This window comes from Bidens hawaiensis, unplaced genomic scaffold (genome assembly GCF_021521415.1).
Source record: "Bidens hawaiensis isolate Kalapana, Puna unplaced genomic scaffold, B.hawaiensis_p1.1 tig00040589_1, whole genome shotgun sequence".
Lineage (NCBI taxonomy): Eukaryota > Viridiplantae > Streptophyta > Magnoliopsida > Asterales > Asteraceae > Bidens > Bidens hawaiensis.
The window spans coordinates 1-21570 of record NW_027497163.1 but is presented as its reverse complement, the minus strand read 5'-3'; the positions used below and the strand labels follow the sequence as shown (position 1 = coordinate 21570).

At 34.7% G+C, this 21570-nt stretch overlaps 1 protein-coding gene across 1 annotated transcript; it reads left to right on the top strand.

The window, feature by feature from the left end:
* The first annotated feature begins 11562 nt into the window (after positions 1-11562).
* Positions 11563-14913, top strand: LOC143592192 (uncharacterized). Its single transcript, XM_077072161.1, has 18 exons — positions 11563-11747; positions 11845-11962; positions 12057-12244; positions 12338-12445; positions 12530-12594; positions 12664-12769; positions 12852-12935; positions 13022-13168; positions 13258-13386; positions 13501-13568; positions 13684-13717; positions 13805-13889; positions 13986-14053; positions 14136-14249; positions 14320-14355; positions 14436-14522; positions 14601-14692; positions 14785-14913. Exons 1-18 carry the CDS (start codon positions 11613-11615, stop codon positions 14897-14899), a joined length of 1779 nt encoding a protein of 592 aa, XP_076928276.1. The 5' UTR covers positions 11563-11612; the 3' UTR covers positions 14900-14913.
* Positions 14914-21570: the final 6657 nt, after the last annotated feature.

Genomic DNA, 21570 nt, shown 5'->3' with positions numbered 1-21570 from the left:
TTATTTTTATTATAACAAATAATTACATAGCGTATATAAAAAAAATGTATTATATCTATGTTTGTATCTATATAGTGTGTACATAAATCGATTTTATTTATATCACAAAATTATTTTTTTAAATGAACTTAATAAAAAAATGCTTGTGCAAAATCGTACCCGATAATATTTCTTTCTATTGAAAAATTCATTCTCGGTGTCATATATGTATAATTGAAAGACTTTTGGTTATGAACCAATTTCGGAAATTTTACTTCTCATACGATAGTAGTTCTAACCATTCAGTCTAAATACAAAATGAGCATTACCTTTATTGATATATTTATCAACTTACCACTAATTAAAGGAAAGCAGAGCATTAAATTACATTAAATTGTAACAATGGATGTTCTTCAAGAGCTACGTTTTTCTGAGCTACACCATGAAAAAGATTTTGATAAGTTTCAGAGGGTTTCTCGACTTTGTCATAATGACAACATAAAAAATAACATGTTAACCATCCAATTTTGTGAATATTTTGTTTCATTTTAGAATAGTTTTCCATGACATGTTTCCTAGACAACGTTCTGATCACCATTGAAGGAAAAATTAATGTTAACATAAATATTTCAAAATTGATAAAAGTTAGAAGCATTAATAGGCATGTGGGTGGTATGTCGAAAGTGTTCGCAGTCTTTTCTTACATTTTAATAGTTGAGGGAAAAAATAGTCAGTTGCCAAATCCCGAACCTTTTGATTATTTTAAAAAATGCCCTTAAAAATAAATTTTAAACCCGAATCATGTTTAAAATTCTAACTTTCATACTTTAGGCATTTCAAAGTCAACACTTTGAACCCATAACAAATTTGACGATAAATCTATTTTGCATTCTCAAACTTTTAAAAATACTCAAAATTTTCATTTTTGACCCGTAACAAATCTTGACCTAAATGTAGTTAATTTGTATCAAATAGTCTATTTACTAACTTTTAACCCATAATATAAAATTTAAGTTCCATAAAAAAACCTGAAACAATTTTCATTTGAATTCATGATTTGTTGTTAATTTTTGAAATTCACCCAAGTATTTTGAAAAATGTAGTAAAATAATATGTTAATATTTATATTTATAAATATATATATATATTATATAAATATAGTGTAAAAGGAAAGTGAATAATTATTGATTTATTACATATATTAAGGTAAATTAGTTTTGGAGGGGAAAAATTGTGAGAATTAATCAAAACATGACAAGTGTCCACATTTATTTTACTTTATTAGAATATATAGATTGTTGTTAAGTGTTTATAATCTCAAATAATTTTTTGTATTCATATTTACTTTTTTTGACAAAAGAGAATACCATTAAGAAAAATTAATGTACTTTTTATTTTGGGCTCAAATTCAAATTCAAATTAATGTACTTTTTATTTTTGGGCTCAAATTCAAATTGTATGGAAATTTTTGTTAACAAAGGGCTCAAATTCTCGGCCGAAAAATGAGCAACTTTAAACTATGTATACAAATTTTCGAACGAAAAGAGATTAATTTACATTACTGCGCAAAAAAATGGGGGCGGGGCCACCCCCTTGACCCTCGATAAGCTTTGTCAATGTGGCCATGTAGAGAATGTCTGACACGACAATGCAATCTATACTTTACATTAGACAATGGTCATAAAAAAATGGAAAATTGGTTTTTATTAGTCCCAACTATTTCATTTTTGTCGGCGCTGGTCCCAACTTTCATTTTGGCTGGCAACGGTCCCAACTTTAACATTCGTTTCCTCTACCGGTCCGCGACTAACGGAGTACTAACTCCGTTATGTTTTTGCTGACGTGTGCATCTGAGTTATCAAAAGGCTATGACATGGCAGCCTACGTGGCTATAACTCTGTTTATGTTCTTTATACTAAACCATAATCTCTCCAAACGTTCATTCACACTTTTGTATCCCTAATTCTCTCTCAAGCCCTAAACGAATAATTGAATCCATTACACTCTCAAGCCCTAATCACACTCTATAAGCCCTGATTCTGTAAAGGTAGTTGAATGGCGCCGCCGACGTGGAGGTAACCGGTGGGAAATAGAGCGAATCGAACAAGGACTTGTTGGTCGTACACAATTTGTCGTCTGAAATTGATGCGGGTATTGAGAACGTCAGTTTCGAACAATGGAGTAAATAACAAAAAACGTGTTGCTAGTTTGTGGGTTTGTACTGACGGACGGAATAGCCTTGACGATGGAAGAGTTAATTGAGTGCTCTAGCCGGCGTTGATACCAATTCCGGCGAGAGTCGCCATTTTCATCATCTACAGCTACAAGAAGATAACAATTGACGGTGAATTGTGATTTGTGAGTTGTGACTAGACCGGTTTGTAGTGTAATGGAATCGATTATTCGATTAGGACTTGAGAGAGAATCGGGAATACCGATTAGAACTTGACGGCCCATTTGACGGCGAAGGCGGACTAGTCGGAGAAGTCAATGGCGATGCCGATGCGGCGTTGGGCGGTGGTGGTGGGGGGTGCGGGAGTGGCGCAGGGACGGTGGTGCGGGGAGGTGGCTGCCACGTAACATCTTTTTCACAACTCAGATGGACACATCAGCAAAAACATAACGGAGTTAGTACTCCGTTAGTCGCGGACTGATGGAAGAAACCAATGTTAAAGTTGGGACCATTGCCAGCCAAAATGAAAGTTGGGACCAGCGCCGATAAAAATGAAATAATTGGAACCAATAAAAGCCAATTTCCTAAAAATGGATATATTTACTTCCTCACTTACATTAAGGTTGCAACATCATCCAACTTAAATGATACTAACATCAATATGAAATATCATTTTGCAAAAATATAGTACATAAACGTAAACATAAAGATTATAATTATTGAATCTGTTATTATGACTTTTGGAAAACCATTGTACCAACCTGGTGGTCCCATTTGGAGCCATCCTTATGGTTCTTTCCCAATAACAATGCAAACAAAATGAGCCAGGATCTTCCCAGTTTCTGAAACGAGAGGTCGGTATGGTAAATTAAGAGAGCTATGGGGGGCACGTATAGCAGAATTACATAAGTCAAAGGGTGAGTTTTGTTTTAGGGGATGTCACGAAACAGAGACCACTAATTGGATTTTCAATTCTGTAATATTGTTCCAAAATACTTATTTAGAAGAAAATTTTATAAAAATAACAAGACACAACACTGCAACAGATGCATCAATTGCTAAAGCTTCAACTTCTTTAGTAGTTTTTATTAAAAGTAATTTTAATGTATTTATACAATAACTGTTATATACTTATGCCCTCCACTATCACACACATTCTCTTCATGCGTCTCCTTTTCATTTCTTCTATATGTTACACTCATGTTTTAATAGGATACACGTATCATTTTATTATACATCACAATCACAGTTTTTAATAGTGGTAAACTGGTAAACATTTGCATATTAATAATTAATAATAATTACGAGTTTTTGTCAGATTGCAAAAAAAATAAAAAAAATAAATAATAATAATAGTAATAAAATAAAATCCATTCGATATGCATGCATGTCTAAAATATGCCTCATGTCACACGGGGATACACTCATTTACACATATATCTTACTTACTTTCCCTTTTTTTTTTGACAGAATTACAAATTTTGTCCTTTAAAAAAAGCCAAATTACGGTTCGTGTTCTTTTCTTACTTTCTTTGCAGGCGGTGTACTTTAAACATTTTTTTTCTACACGTTGTATCCTTTACGCTAATTGGGTTAGAAAAACGCAGTTAAGTATGACATGTGCCAGACATGTGATAGGCATAATTGTAATTCTAATATGTCTTTAAATTTTTTTTTAAAAAAAGAAAAGAATATATATATATATAATAATTTTAATGTCTGCAACTTTGCAACTTCACCCTCACTTTCTTCTTTTTAGTTCTAAACAACCATCACCACACCATTACCATCGCACCACCGACGCAACGCCACACCACCACAAAAAAAAACCCTTTAATTACTAACCTCAACAGATAAAGTGTCGCGAGGATGGTGGTGTTGGTGGAGTGTGGTGGCGACGGTTGTGGGTTACGGTAGTGGTGGTGGATTTGGGTGGATTAGGGTTACGAATTTGGGTGGGTTATGATGCGGCGATTAGAAATTCCGGAGATTAGGGTTATGATGGGTGGGTTACGAATTTGGTGCTGGTGGGTGGCTGGAGGGGGTTATGATGCGGCGATTAGGGTTACAGATTTGGGTGGGTTACGGCCGGTTACGGTTATGCTAGGGTTCAGTTGTTGCTTGCTTAAAATTGGGGAAATCGGAGGTGATGGTTCAGGTGACCATCAGAAATTCCGGCCACCTGAGCAACCTCTGCTGATTCTTCTTCAACCTCCGATTCACTGATCATAGGAGTGGTCGGAGCTGGAGCGGTGGTGGCGGAGCTGTGGTGGTGGCGAATAAGCAGTGACGAAGATGGAGCGGTGGTGGCGGAGCTGTGGTGGTGGCCGGAGTGGTTGGTGGCGGCGGTGTACGGAGCTGTGGTTGGTGGTCGCAGATATGAAAAATCGAAATCGCAGATCTTAATTCATGGCCGGAGTGGCTGGGTGGCAGAGCTGTGGCGGCGTCTGCGTCATAGGAGTGGTCGGAGCTGGAGCTGTGGTGGCGGTGGTGATGGTGTTTGAGGATATCCATGGGCGGAGTGGTTGTGGTATGGTGATGGTGGTGGCGTAGAGAGAGAAATAAGAGAGAAAGGAGGGGAAGGTAAAGATCTGCAAAATGAAGAAGAAGAAGAAGAAGTTGCAGGGTAGGCAAAAAGACCAATATGCCCTCACATGCACCTCACGTGAGGGGATTTAACTGACTTTTTCTAACCCAGTTAGCGTAAAGGACAAAACTTGTAGAAAAAAAAAGTTTAAAGTACACCGCCTGCAAGGAAAGTAAGAAAAGGACACGAACCGTAATTTGGCTTTTTTAAAGGACAAAATTTGTAATTTTGTCTTTTTTTTTAATTAACTAACCTGAAGGTTTTAAATACTACAATTTGGTCAGGATTGTAGAACAAGCAAACAAAAGGTGATTGATTGGATTTGAACAGTTTGATCTTTTTTTTTTCGAAAAGGAAAAAAGAAAACATGTAACGATATGTAAAGAAAATATAAATGTTTAGATTATATCAAAACAGAAGGCAATCGGGCAACAAGCCGCGCCGCTACCTATCTAGTTTGAGTTTTCTTCAAACTAATAATGTACCATATATGATTTATATTTAAAGCTTAACCTTAAAATTTCGAAATTACATTGTATTTTTCGCTTATATGTCTAAGGAATTCTTAGGTCAAGTTATATTGTTTTCTTCATGACAATCATTAGAAGTTTAACATTATAATATATCTTATATACAACGAATTTTGGAGTTACTATAACCCTTTTGTGTGTGTATTTCTAATGTTATATAATAATTAATTTAAGGTATATTGGTTTTTATTAATTTTAATTATTTTCTTTTGGTCACTACAGGTCCCAACTAATGCATTGGCTATTGATGGTCTCAACTTTTAATGTATTTGCTTCTAATGGTCCGCGACTAACAGAATCCTAACGCCATTAGTTTTAGGTCGTCGGAAAAACGTTTTTGACCGGAAAAGTCAAATTTGTAGCCGGAAAACACCACCTGAACACCGCAACCACCACCAATTGACTCACCGCCAACCAACTACCACCACTTGAGCACCATCAACCGATTTCGGCGATGGTTCTAGGGTTTCCGGCGACCTCAATAATTGTGGCTTTTATTAGAAAAAAGTTCCTAAAGGTCCAATACAAAGTTATCAAGATGTATGGGATGAAAATGTTGAGTTTTCGGGAAAAAAAAATTGAACTTTCCGGCCAAAAACGTTTTTCCGACGACCTGAGACTAACGACGTTAGGATTCTGTTAGTCGCGGACCGTTAGGAACAAATATGTTAACAGTTGGGCCGTCAGCAGCCAATTCGCTAGTTGGGACCGGTGGTGACCAAAAAAACAATAGTTATGATTAATAAAAACCGGTATACCTTAATTTAATAAACAAGAGTGAAACAATAAACTATGTCTTAAGCTTTTTATCCTTTCTCTATATGTCAGAGACTTAATACGGAGTACCTGGTAAAACAGTATCATCATTTTTGCCCTTTCCATGTAAATATGTAAGAAAATCACCCTAACTGAACAAAACTATTCTTTTACTCATAGTTAAGCAAATGACTGCTTTTAAAAGTTATCAAAAATATATTAGAAAAACCTTTGGACAACGTTACTATCTATATGCTAATTTATCCCCAAGAAAGCTTTATGCAGTTGGTTATATATTTATATAGGAACTGCAACAAGCAGTTGCAACTGCATGAGAAAGTAAGCCGATTAAACAACTATATAATCGTTTTATATATCTCATATTCGGATTCAAAGTAACACGGGTAAAAGAAGTTTGAAATTGAAAAAGTTCGAAATTAATTAAGTTAATCATATTTCCCAGAAATAAAGCATGTAAAAATACTTGAAAGTCATACGCTGCCCCATGTTGTTGGGTTTGCAACTTTGCATGAGCATCTACTACACTTTATAGGATACACCTAAATTACTTCCAAAATGCGCATCTAATTGTAATTTGTACCTTTCCTTCTTTAACTGGTAGTGATGCCCGCGCTATGACAACTTGGAAACGCATGTATAAATAAGCACATTGTTTGCTCATACAACCAAAAGATAAAGCGTCGACTTGGAAATGTAGCTTGAAATAAATACATCACAACGGTATATTCAAATTTTTAAAAAATATAATGTAGATGCGGTAAAATAAGCAAAATACCACCGGATTAGTATGTTATAGTTTTGGTCTTAAGCTAAGAGTTTTGATTAAATTCATTCAACTTTTTTCTGTTTTTGTTATGGTTTTGATTAGAGTCACCATGTTATAGAGTATGTAGTCCCTCCACTTTTGTTTCTTCATCAATATAGGGCAAAAGAAAAAATGGAATTGATTAATTCTTTAAAAAAGTCCATAGGTCCTTTTATGATCATTTCTTTCATCCAAATTTCTTTTCTCATCCAATGTGGGATGGGTATAGCCGTATAAATTTGTAACCAAGAAGACAAAATTGTAAATGGCTAGTTGTTAATGCATCAACTGATCAACACTTATACCAAATGTAAGATTAATAAAGCTCTTAATTGTCTTAAAATTAAAGTTAAACTATTATCTTGCCCTAAAGAGATGTATTACAACATAGTATAAAATTGAAATTAAATTGCTATCAAGTGAAGAGGGAATCGAAGAGGGGATTTACGGTGATGGAGGTGTGCTCATCTACGGTTGTATAGTAGTGGTATGGCGATGAAGGTGACAACTACTTTTTGGTTAAACTCGTGCTTGCTTCATCCCCAATTCTTCATTTTACTAATAAAGTATTTGTTTATTATAATAAGTTAGTTAACTTCTTATAAATAATTTGATTTATTAGAAACAATTTGATTATGAAAAATAAATAAAAAAAGTGATGATGTATATTGCAGATGATCTTAAAATATATAGGTCAAAGTTGGACTTTTGTTCTTCAACATAAATAGTCATCTATAACCGAATCAACCCATTTCCATAAATTTGACAGTAACCCATTTAATCAAAAGTTGCATAGTCAATGCTACAATCCTAAAAGCTCAAAATTAAAAATACTGTGTGGCAAATCTTAGTAGGATAATTATTCTAGCATATTTATCCATGCATATATGGCTTGTTCAAGTAGAATGTCACAAAATTACAAATTTGAATAAAGAACAAAAATGGATGCACATCCAAGTATCTAACCTTGTGTAACACATAAAAAAGCCAAGCACATCTTACACCACTTCCTTTTCTGGTTGAATATACGGACAACAAACTGAAGCAAATCGATACTTTTACCAAATGACAACATTATCCGCAATAATGCAACCTGGATAACAAACATTTTATGATCACTTGTTGCGGTTTGGAACTTTTTTTTTATAAATGTTATAAGAATCCATGCAAATTATGCATATGAATATTGTGTTACATATTCGATTCACTACAATTAAAATGTATGATGTATGTGCATGATGTATGTGAGATTATGGATTCTCAACTCTATTTTCCAGGAAGCTCTCCTTGCAATAATGGTAGATGCTCGCACTTTTTGGCTTTTTGCATACCAGAAAAAAGGTACATTATGCACACCCTTATCTATCAAGAATAAGTTCTTGATGTTCTATGGATTTTGTGAAAAGCATATTCTATTATTCTTTCTAACGCCTTCCAAATGATTTTGACATTCTCATTAACTTGACAATTCAAAAAGTAAAAAAAAAAAAAAAACGAAAAACCTTTAGGGACCGTCACCCACCACTTCTCCCCTAAAAGATTCTTGCTATAAAAATCCTGAAAGAAAATATTAATAAACATTAAAAATAAAAATTGAGCTCCAAAATTAGACCACAAATATATGTGTCACGTGTGTGCTTCTCTTCACAAATATATGGTTTACAATGACTAAAAACTATTAATCATAATACTGAGCCAAAGTTGGAAGTTGGAACTATAAAAGCTTTCAACAACACTAAATATAATTGAAACTGTTATAAAAAAGTTAATAAAAGGGCATGCAGGAAAGAATATATCATAGAACATTGTGAATTTAAATCATATCAAAACCAATTTTTCATGTGTAACATAAAATTATCATCAGACTTACCATGTCCACTGTGGTGAACAATGTAGAAGTCGTAACTTGTAATGTGCATCACAAGCATAATCCTAAAAATTAAGCAGCAGCCTCCAAATGTTGATAATCAATGCCAAAGCAAGAACACATTTTACGATAGAATGATATTAGACTCGTTCCATTGAGCAAACATGGTCTGAGGAGGTAATCTCTGTGGCCGAATAAGGCGTAAAATCTTGCGTATCTTTTTCTTAGTACAAAAGCCTCATCGCTGCTGCTAAGCTTCCTCATGTGCTCATTCATGTAATTCTGTAGAACGGTAACATCAGCTTCTAATTAATCAAGCTTTGACTTGTTGGTCTCTGCATTGATATATAATTCTGTTCTTACATCCTCGTTCGATAAGATATTTTCAACCGCCATTTTATTAGCTGATGATACCCTCTCACTGTTCACCAAAAACACATAATTAGTCATGTCAATTCAAGTAGAAAACTAACATTCGGAATAAATATAAAATAAGTAGAACCGGATCTTCTGGGCTCGTTTTCCTTCCATACTCTTCAAAAGCACATCAACCTGGTTGGTTCTTATTCCCATATTCATCAAAACCACATCATCCTCGGAAGCAGCCTCTAGATGCTGATAATCGATGCCAAAACAAGAGCATATTTTACAATAGAATGACATCATACTCTCATCCCATTGCATAAATGTCTCTGGAGTAGGCGTCTTTCGTGAGTGAATAAGTCTCATAATCTCAAAAACCTGGTCCATAGATAGTCCGATCTTATCATGGAACTTATTCTTAATTGGGTCTCTCAAAGGGACAAAGCCTGAAATATTGTATTTAGGCCCACCTTTTGCATAAAAGGCACTGTGCTGTCCACGCTGATAAAGGCTTGCCGCTATCAATTTCACCCTCCTTAGAGCATTCCCAACCCATTCCCAACCCTATATCCATATATATATCATATAATTACACTAAAAATCACTGTTTTTTTCTCTCCTGTTTAATTAAATGATACTTTTTATACCTTTATCATTATTCTTTCTCTTTCCTCCACTTCCAACCATTTTTAGAAAATATTAAAAGATTATACGGTATGAACAGTAAATCCCCAAATTTAACTTTCCCATATAAATTTTCTTTCTCATCTAGTCACAACTACTGATAACCATATCATAAAATTTACAAATCCCCCTCACAAAAATATAGGGAATGGGCTGAGAATGCTCTTAACTAAACAAAACAATCACAGCAAATAAATTAAGTAAATCCTTAAGCTTTACGTACAACTAGGTAGCAAAACCAAGTGCAACGCATGAAATAGGATTGACGCTCGTATAACTTATGATAAAAAGAAACATATTTAAAATGACGTGCTTGTGGCACCTAACCATGCCTCATAAAAAATAGAACACAAACTCGATCTTACATCATATATGCTCCCCTTATTAGCTGATGATGACCTTTTACGCTTACTGTTCACCAAAAACAAATCATAGAGATCAATAAATAAAAATAATAAAAACCTTACATTTTGATTCAATATAATATAAGTACAGGCTATTCTTCCTGACGCAATTGCGTTTGCGATCGGCCATGCGGCGATAACCGATTGATAATCACGATGACCGGTGGACCAACTTGCCAAAAGCGCTTACTGGGCCTCAAGTGGTGAACCGGATCCAGTATGGGCCCAAAAATAAAATAAACCACTCCCGATTGTAGATGGAGGTGACAAAAAACCCGAACCTGAAAAAATACTCGGAACCGGTTTTTTATATCTAGTTATTTAATACCCGAACTCGTACCCGACCCTACTAGTAGGGTACGGATAGGGTATGCATTTCAGTACCAAAACCCGTACCCGGAATAGGACCCGATTTATACTCGGTAATACCCAAAAACCGAAACCGGTTCCATACCCGAAATTGGGTTTTTCCAATACCCGAAACCGGGTTTTTCAAATACCCGATCTATACCTGAAATACCCAAAAAATACCTGAAAAATACCCAAAAATACCCCTAAAAATTGTAACCCTTAAAGAAATCCAATCTATACATGAAAAAACCCGAAAAAAAACAAAAAAAAAACCCAAAAATAGGGTTTTTTCAATACCCGAAAATAGGGTACTCAAATACCCGGTTCGATACCCGACCCGATGCATAGGGTATGGTTTTTAGAGAGAATGCCCGGACCCGAACCCGACCCGGGTATTGCTGATACCCGATTTTCAATACCCGATCATACCCGAACCCGGGTATTTGAAGACCCAATTTGTGCACCTCTAATTGTAGACATAATTCATAAATAAGTATTGGGCAAATAAGATATTATCGTGTTTGGGTGGGCAGTGGGAAAACACCCTTTTGTGTCACCTCTTGTAGAGTTTTGGGACAATGAGTTTGTTGCGGGCTAAGTTGTGATGAAAGTGGAATCATGCAAAGTGGCTAAGCACGAGAAAACTTATTTAGAGAATTAACTGTTCTTATCCCTTTTGCTTTTGATACATTTGGTTTCCTTGTACCAGACTCCCTGAGACTGTGGAATTTATGAATAGCGTCGAGCGGGTCATAACAATTTTTCGCCCCCTAATAACCAAAACTTTGTTTTTAATAGAATTAGTTACTCTATTCAGGTTGTGACGCAACTTGTTGCCTGGTTACCGAGCCATGGAAATTTTATAAACATAAAAAAAAAGGTACTAAAAATAAAGATGTAGCTTGAAACTTGAAGGGCTAAAAATATAAGCCAACATATTTCATAACTTGCTGGCGATTGCTTGATCTTTCCCGCAAGGTTTATCCGATCATTATCAGAAAATGCTTGCTTTAACGTGTAATATGCTCGTACACATATCCAATTGAACGGTTAACATATTGTGTAACTCAAACCATTTACGAATCCCAAACAATGATTGTAATTCAACTTCAACTTCAACCACACCCATCAAAATTCAATGGCTATTCCAAACACCCTTTTGTTTACAACATCCAAAGACCAAAGAAGCTTACTTTGCAGCCCAAAGCACTGTCTTCACGAACCCAAGTAACCATTTTTTCAAGAATCTTGTTTATGCACACCAACTGTTTGATTTAAGTTCTAGCTGAACATTTTTTTTTTTTTTTAATTTGGGCATGTGTAGAGGATAATGGGGAGCATTTCAGTAGGCGGAGAAGTCGGTGGTGCGGGCGGGGCTTACTCGTATGAAGCTTTGAAGAGATTGGATAATTTATGGTCTAGCATTTGCTCTGATCAAACAGGTCAATTTCAAAATTTTAATTTCTAAAATTATTAATCTTTTGCTACAATTTAGCCAAATGTAACGCCAACATATTGATTAATTATAAATTACAGTAGTTCAAGAACCTAGGCAAGTTGTCACAAATACCCCTGGTTTGTTTAGCCAGTCCGATACGACGAACAAAGAAGTGAACAAGTTCGATGTGCTGGTTTGCGGGGGTACTTTAGGGATCTTCATTGCCACGGCCTTAAGTTTGAAAGGCCTGCAAGTAGGAGTTGTTGAAAGGAACTTACTAAAAGGGGTATATACGTAAATTGTTTTTGCTTGTCACCGGTTGCTATTATTAACTTAATATGAATCATTAACTTAACATGTTAATTTACTATATTATTAGAGAGAACAAGAGTGGAATATATCAAGGAAAGAGCTTTTGGAACTTGTTGAAGTTGGAATATTAACAGAAGATGACATTGATCGGGCTACAACTTCAGTGTTTAACCCTGTAACAAAATCAAAACTTTGAATGATGATTGGTTTATAACTTCATATTACTTAAACTCAGGTGTCGTTAATTTGTAATTCGCAGAACCGATGTGGGTTTGAGAGTAAAGGAGAGATATGGGTTTCAAATATTCTTAACCTTGGTGTATCGTAAGATCTCCTACTAGTTTTCCAAGAATTTTATTAATTATTAATTTTAATATAATTTTGTACTTGTAGGCCTGCTAAACTTATAGATATTATGAGGGAAAGATTCACTTCACTTGGTGGAGTAATCTATGAAGGTTGCAGTGTGTCTAGCATAAATGTTTATCAAGATACAGCAGTAAGATATCTAATGCAATATCGTTTTGTTAATTGATTCGAATGAAACAAAATGTGTGCATATAATAAGTTTGGTTTTGAAGGTATTGCAATTAGTGGAAGGAAAGATTTTGTCAGCTAGTCTCATAATTGATGCAATGGGAAACTTTTCACCAGTGCTAAAGCAGGTAATATTGATAAAGTATGTAGTTTGATCATAAATCATTAAATCATAATCTATCTGTAAGCTGATTTTGGCATGATCTAACAACAGATTAGAGGAAACAGAAAGCCTGATGGTGTATGCCTTGTTGTCGGTTCTTGTTGTCGTGGTTTCAAGGAAAATTCTAGAAGTGATGTGATATTTAGCAGTGCTGAGGTGAAGCCGGTTGGAAACTCACAAGCACAATACTTTTGGGAGGTAATTAATTATCTGATTATCTTGTTTGAAAATGTATTGATGACGTGTTTTTTTAATCTGCAAGTCCATCTTTTTTGTTAAATCAACAGGCATTCCCTGCTGGTTCTGGACCGTTGGATCGGACTACTTATATGTTTACCTATGTTGAACCTCAATCTAGTAGCCCAAAGCTGGAAGAGTTGCTAGAAGATTACTGGGATTTGATGCCTAAGTATCAGGTAATCCATGACTTTATCGATAGTCTGCTAGGATGATTTAGATAACTTTGGTTAGACATGTTTCCATGTTAATATAATAATATATATTGATGAAATGTTTTGTACGTCATCCAGGAAGTCTCTTTCGATGATTTAGAGATTTTACGAGTTATTTATGGCATTTTCCCTACCTTTCATGACAGGTACAAAATGCTACTTAGTGAAAGTTATAAGTTATTGTTAATTATAAGATCTTCATATTCATTAAAATTAAATATCTGACTGACTCGTTTTTCTCATCGGAGAATGAATCTGCAGTCCATTGCCAGCAGCTTTCAATCGTATTCTACAGGTGTGATACTCATATCTTTTGAAGTTACTCTAATTCACATTTCCAAATTCCCATTATTATATTTTTATCAATTATTATTGAATGCAGTTTGGTGATGCTAGTGGCATACAGTCTCCGGTTTCCTTTGGTGGTTTCGGGAGTTTGACCAGGCATCTTGGAAGACTATCAGATGGTGATTAAAATATGGAACCGGTTCAAGTCAACTAAAAAGTCAAAACTGTAATCCTTTTCATGCTCAGGGGCTCATCTTATTTGGAATAAATTTCAGGAATACATGAAGCAATCAGTGGAAATCTTCTGGACTCTGAAAATCTGTCATTATTGAATCCATACATGGTCAGCAATACAGCATCTACTCCTGTCTATATTATATGTATGCTTATATTAATATTTTGTTTAAATGAAATTTATATTTCAGCCCAATTTAAGTGCTTCTTGGTTATTCCAAAGAGCCATGTCAGCAAGAAAACGAGCTGGGGTCCCACCCGATTTCATCAACGACCTTCTCTATGCCAATTTCCAGAGCATGCAGGCATAATATCTTTACTTTTTAACTTTTATATATTTGAATTACTAGTTAATTGCTCACAGTATTTCCACAGAGGCTAGGCGACCCAGTGCTAAGACCATTTCTTCAGGTAACTTGTTAGGTCATGCTCTCAACTGAAAATCAACTTTGACTTTTGCTTATGACTTTGACTTTATTTGACGGTTACAGGACGTCATACAATTCGGTCCTCTCGTGAAGACACTAGGCTTGGTTATGTTAACAAAACCTCAAATCCTTCCTTCTATATTTAAGCAGGTAAATAACAGACAAGTAACTACATGATTTACATTTAACAAAAAAGTTAAAAGATTTAGTCAAAGTTTTGGTCAACAGGTTGGGTTACCAGTGTTGATTGACTGGCTAGGACATTTTACCCTTTTGGGCTCTTATACATTTCTTTCCATATATGTTGACCCATTAATAAGGTATTATCTTTTATGATGATTAACATGTGATATTATAAGTCTTTTTTTGTATCGTAAAGCGATCTTATGTATGTTTTTTAACGTTCTGTTAGGCCTTCGATTGATACTTATTCAACCGAGGAGAAGTATAAATGGAAAAGGAAACTTGAGGCATGGAAATATGGAGCGGGTTTAGACTACAAATTTGATCATGAAGAGAAGAGATAAGTGTAAAAATATGCATATATTAATATATATATATATATATACACACAAGACTGACTAAATTATTTATTCATTTGACCTTATTACAGCAACAAATCTTAGATTTCCATACCATTATATTATTAACATGGTATGGATTCTTAATAAAGCTGTTTGGTTTATAGTTTGCATCAAGATTAAAAATCTGATGTTTGGAATGTTGAGTTTGATAATTATTGGGTAGTGCATAAAAGCAAGCAATTTCTTTAAGATCTTCATCCTCCGTAACATAGAACATACGACGAATCAGTTTCCAAGATGCTAAGAAATAATGTACGTAGAGCCCTTCATAAACACGGTACTATGTGTTGATAAGCTAAGTGATCAAAGGAATAAAGAGTTTTTCACCAAGAGGTTTTTCTTGTGATGTTTTAACAGAAGGCATATTGTTATGTTAGCAAACCAATTTACTAACAATCTCAATGTTCACGACCATCTAACCATGAGACCAATCCGAACTGTAGGTTTTACTAAAATTTGTAGAGGTTTGGATATCTTTAGGCCCTGTTCATTTCAAAGATTTGGAAGGGATTCTAAGGAATAAGATTTTAAATCCAATGAATTGATATATTTGTTTCATTAAATGAAAGAATGGAAATGAAAACTAAATCCCATCAAATCCCACATTTCATGGGATTTTAAAATTCCCATCTATTTTATAAGGATTGTTATGGAAACTAAATGATTGTTTTATTAACCATAATCAGTACTATGGGTGGCAAATGGGTTGGGTTGGGTTGGGTCGAAATTCAGTGATTGGTTTAAAACTGCGAAACCGCCCAAGCCGATCATCGGTTTGGCTTCGCGGTCGGTTTTTTTTTTACGTTCGGTCGGTCGGCTTCAAAATTTTCAAACCGTAATGAACGGTTTGGCTTACGGTTTTTATTGAAAACCGGCCGTAAAAAACCGAACTAGACCGTAGAATTTATTTATATATAAATTTTATTTTTTTATATTAGATTTATATAACTATTTATAATATATCATATGTTTTAAAAATTGGGCTTCTTGTCTTAGCCTATTATAAGATGCTAGTGTGTAATTTAGCCTAACTTTACTAAAAGTCCAGCATCCCGTCATGTTCTAGACAATATGATTAATTACGGGAAACTTGCATTTTGGTTATTTTATTTTTGGACAGCTTGAAATATGAACTTGTGAATTATAGTTTAAGTTTTTGACAACAGCATATTAAAGCCTAAACCGTGAAACCGGCCAGAGCCAAACCGTTAGTAACGGTTCGGTTCGGTTTGGCTTTTATTTTCAACAATTTGGCTTCGGTTTTTGATTAGCAAAAACCGTACTAACGGTTTGGCTTACGGTTTGACCCAAAAACCGTCAAAACCAGACTGTGAACACCCCTAGTCGAAACGGGTCATGGGTCGGAATGGGTCAACTAAAAAAAGGTTGTTTTGGTTCGGTCGGAACGGTTAGGGTCAAAAGGTTCGGGTCAGAATGGGTCAAAACGAGTTTCGGGTCGTTTTTTTTTTGAAGAACGAGGGCAAAGGCGGAAACGTTTTAGTTTTTTTACATTTTTCGTTTTTGATTTATATTTTGAATTATGATTTTTTTAATAATTTTTTTGAATTTTTTTTGAATTTTTTTTGAAGGGGTTTTTATTAACACAATAAAACCCCTCAAAAAAAAATTCAAAAAAATTAACAAAAAAATCATAACTCAAAATATAAACGAAAAATGTAAAAAAACTAAAATGTTTCCTTCGTTGCCCTCGTTCTTCAAAAAAAAAAACCCCGAGAATGAAGAAGATTCCAATTCCAATACATATTAACCAACTAAACACATGATAGGGATTCTCAAACATTCCATTCCAATTCCAAATCCTTTAAAAAAAGTACGTGAAACGAACACGCCCTTAGTGGATTGTGTACATAGCACTTTTAGATTGAAATGTTTTGTTGGTACATAGGAAAGTTCAATTAGATAATTCACAGAATATTGAGAATGAATATGCAAACTTGTTATGAAATCATTATTCTAGGGAATTGACTAAAGACCTTCCTTTTATAAGGGCAAACCTTCATAATGTTTCAGTTTACGATTATAAATGTTAAACAGTTAAGCCAATTGTTCCGCGCTTTGGACTCATTTAGGGACATTGCCTTTGAACTCCCTTGGAAGTTAGAACCTAGCAAAGAGGTTGTAGAACACCTTACACCTGAACCCTTGATTTGTAAGTTCATAAAATAAAAATAGTCATGGTTTAAATGCATTCTGCACACATCATAACTCGCATCAATTTATATTCTTATTTCCCTTTTCTTTTAAGTTAATCCCGATTGACCAAAATGACTTGATGATACTAAAATCACCAACAAAAACCGATTGATGTGGACCATTTCTAATCAAATCTTCGCACTTGCCCAATTGAAACCTAAACTACTGCATCTGGCCCTTTTCGAACGATCGCCCTTTAAAACATTGCCGTCACCATTTCCAAAGTACTGTGGTGACCCTTGACCCGGACTTATGCTTAATGTTATGTGTTCGGCCAACCAAGATCCATAGTGCCCAACCAATGTGATGTAATTAGTTGAACAAGTCGTATCCCCAAACCGAAATATCAGCTCTCAAGTCCAAGCAGGTACGATATCCTTTGAACTGATTGATGTCTTGTAAATTCGAACAAGAAAATCATACCAAACAATGAACAATATTTAACATATGCAATAAAAATATAAAGATGACTCTCAAACGACTCACGCTAATACAAAAAATAAGCCACGTCACTTTACAGTCGTGACACATGCACTTACAATCTCACGGCCGCGACACATTGCTTCATCAAATGATGTCATGATTCATTCGCTTGTTTGTGCTTTTTTAAGTGTTGTTTTGTTCCTTGGTTGGTTTTTAGACATAATCTTATAACTTCTTAAGCCTTGTTTTTTCCATTTCAGGCGTGCCAGCTTTAAATTAAGTACTGTCGGGTCTGAGGTGGCTGTGTCGTGTGTCTTCTGTTAGGTGTTTAACGCCCAACTTCTAATTTAATTTAATTTAATTGCCGTTTAAAATGCATTCTTTTTTAAAACAAATATTATATAATATTAAAGGCTGAAATGCTCGCATGCATAATCATTTACAACAGCACGCACACGTTTATGGTGAAGTTAAAGTGGAGCTAGCTATGTGTTAGTGTTACTATGTATGGGCACTGCACTATAACTCCACTTATATGTTTTCGAGGATTTCTTTAACAAGAAAAGCTATATAATTAAAATGATATTTAAATGACAGAAGTTATTAACTTATTATTTATAATTAATATATTTATTTAAGATAACTCAAGATGAGAAATGGTGTGAGAAAGATGTACACGGTAAAATCGAAACTAAGACAATAGGCAAGAACGTTTCATCGACGCAATCTTTCTTGTATTAATAAGTTGGAGTATTTGGGAGACGAGAAATATAGACGTTGGCCTCCTTTTGTTAATAGGATTCGCCAATAAAAAGAATTATAAAAATTTAAATGTGGGACTGAATATTCACACGTGTAAGATTTCAGCTGATGTGTTGATGATATTGGTACCATTTGCAAGGTACATGTGTAGGTGAGTAATTAAACAAGCAATGCACAAAGTACAGGCAAGCAGAAGCATGATTTTTGGGAAAGAAAAAAAGGAAGTTGAAAACTTGAAATATACAAGTGTATAGTTAAAAGTACAGATGAGACAGGGAAACACATGCATGCACTTTATTTGTGTAAGGCTGTAATACAAAGAGAGTCTTATTAAGTGCATGGTGGTTGGTTGTATGTTATACTTAATGGAATTTAACACTATACCCATTCAATTTCTGGGCCCTACCCTTTTATTTTTCCTCCGATTTCAATTTCAAGCCTCAATTATCCTTCTATCCATGTGTGTATGCATATATATATATTCTTTACTAGGTTATATGCCCGTGTAATACACGGGTTGCAAAAACAATTTAAAGAAAAACCAAAAAATTATAAAACATAAATTTTCAAATTATAGTATAGTTAACGATTTGACTTATGAAAACAAAGAAATAAGAAGTTACCTTACTCAACTCAATTTACCTCATCAGAAGATTTTTTCAGTATTCTAAAATGGTACTTCGTATCTTTATATATAGAGTGATGAGAAACTAAAGAAACCGCAATTATATTCGATAATTAGATAGACTTACAAACGGTCGTGTGATTCATGAAGATTGAAGAATACATAGAACATATAGAGCCCATAGATATTAATTGCAATATGATCCAACTCATGAAAGGCACTTCTCTTGAAATCTAACTTTTTATGGTTGTCTTTTATCAAAAGGTTAGTTTTGAAGATTTCAATTTATATATATATATACAATTGATATTGGAAGATTCTAAATATATTTTCTAGGCTATATTTTAAGTGTAAAATTAGCAAGAAAAAGATGGGCTATTATTACTTATTACCTAGCGAGATGCATGTCTTTGCTTTATAATAGTCTATATAACTAGGGTCACCATACGATTCATGACTTGATATAATTTTAATTAGTATATACCAATATAAGTCTGTACATGACTGTCGAGCGTCGACTCAAAAACAAAAGCAGCCCACCTAAATAACTATAATTAAGAATCAACCAAAATTTAAATAAAACCCAAGCATCAACCATGGCCTGGAGAGCAAACGAATCATACTTTCCACAAATTGTTTCTCTAGACATTTTATTATGGGAAAAAAAATATACTCGTTAATTAAATTAATTGAACGGACATAAATAGCTATATAACACATCCTGTTCACTTCTCTTCACAAACATTCACTAATGACTAACTTGTTAATATAAATGTGAACAGTCACTAACTTCTTCATTAAGCTTCAGCTACGTTTGACCGTTTGTTTTGTTCATATACAAAATATAAAACAAGTATTTACAATACAAAATATTTAAATAAATAAACATGAATAAACATAAAAATGAATTACCGACATCAACACCTTGGTGGGGGTGGTCACCCGTCACGATGTTTCTTTCTAGGTTGTCCTAGGTTCGAATCCTGGCTTACGTGCACACTCTGGATATGGACAATTACACTAAAGGGGATCTGAACCTGAGGTATGGCAAGGTTGTATTATGATCTTCTGGAATAGATTGACCCCGCTATCACTGCGACATTTACTTCTTACACAAAATAAAATGAATTATTCATAAAGAGAGAGAGAGAGAGCAAAGCATGAGAATACTCCTTTGACTTATTCCGGTGACTTAAACAGGTCTCAAAGAACTAAAACCACATCCATTAATCCGACATCTCAAAACGAAGAATGTCAACCACTCGTATAAGTATAAAATTTATGACCACAATTACAATAAAAACAAAAAAAATATCTAAATAAGATGACTAGTCAATAGCTAATAACTGAAAATAATTCGTAAGAACTAATTACCTATATATAAATCTATACACTATCCGATACAATCAAACATGTACGTACGATGTGTAACCTGCGTTGTATATATATAGCTAGCTAGAGGCTAGAGCTTTCGTTTGTTGTGCAGTGGATTTGAACCTGTGGGAACCCTTCTCTTCTCGGATTGAAAATCAGTAGCAGCCGGAGACATAGTTGTAGTTGAAGGTATAAAGAGCTGTTGATCCGGTGAACCGGGAAGAGGTGCAGGCGGTAAGGCGTTGAACCAGGAAGTTGAAGTGGTGGTGGTGGCAAAGAGGATGAAGATAAGAGAGAGAATGATGTGAAAACGGATCATGGTTTTGAGAATTTAGCTAAAGACCAGAAGTAGGTGTATTCAAAGCTCTTCTTTTATACATGCAATTTGTGAAACGACGTAGGATTGGTTACAATTGGGTGGAGGGAGGGCGGTGGTAAGAGTCAGAGAGATAGTTAATATTAATATTCGATCTAGTGAAGTGGAGGACAAAATGGTCATTTGACTATTCATCGTTGACTGTCGTTTTTAGTATGATAGTGGCTTTGACATTTGACACCGTTTTTCCTTTTCTTGAATAAAAAAGGTGTTTTATAACTTTTATCATGAATTTTTTATTAGAAAATATTATTAGATCGTCTATAGTGGCTTAACTGTGGCCGGAGTTTTGGGCAGGCACGTCGCCCTCTAACATTTTGGTCTTCAAATTTGTGGCTGGCGTTCTGGGTAGGGGGGGGGGGGGGGGGGTTGAATAAAATAATAATTGTAGGAGAGTTGTATGTATGTTTACACCACACTTGTTTTTTGCAAAACATTGAAATGCTGACCGGAAGCCACACGACGTAAAATGTTTGGGGTTCCTTAGGTATAGCTGCACATGGTCTTAAGATCAAGTGTACTGGGCGTTACGTACACCTCAAGCACATGATCAACAAATAAGAAATTAGACATAACTATATTCCTCACCAAGAAGGGCGTCGACGCAAGCACTATGGCAGGCATGAAAGCAAGAGGAAGTGAGCCACGTGTTTTTCCAACTAATCACATTCACCAATATAAATTTTTACATTAAATAGTGTCTATGTTGTTAGTTAACCCGTTATGCATCTTTCATAGAAAAATTAACGAATGTTCTCCGCCTAAGTAGCAGTGACGTGACAATAGTGAAAACCCTTCCACTCTATATGGTCTAATGGTATATAATACTAGATTAAGCCG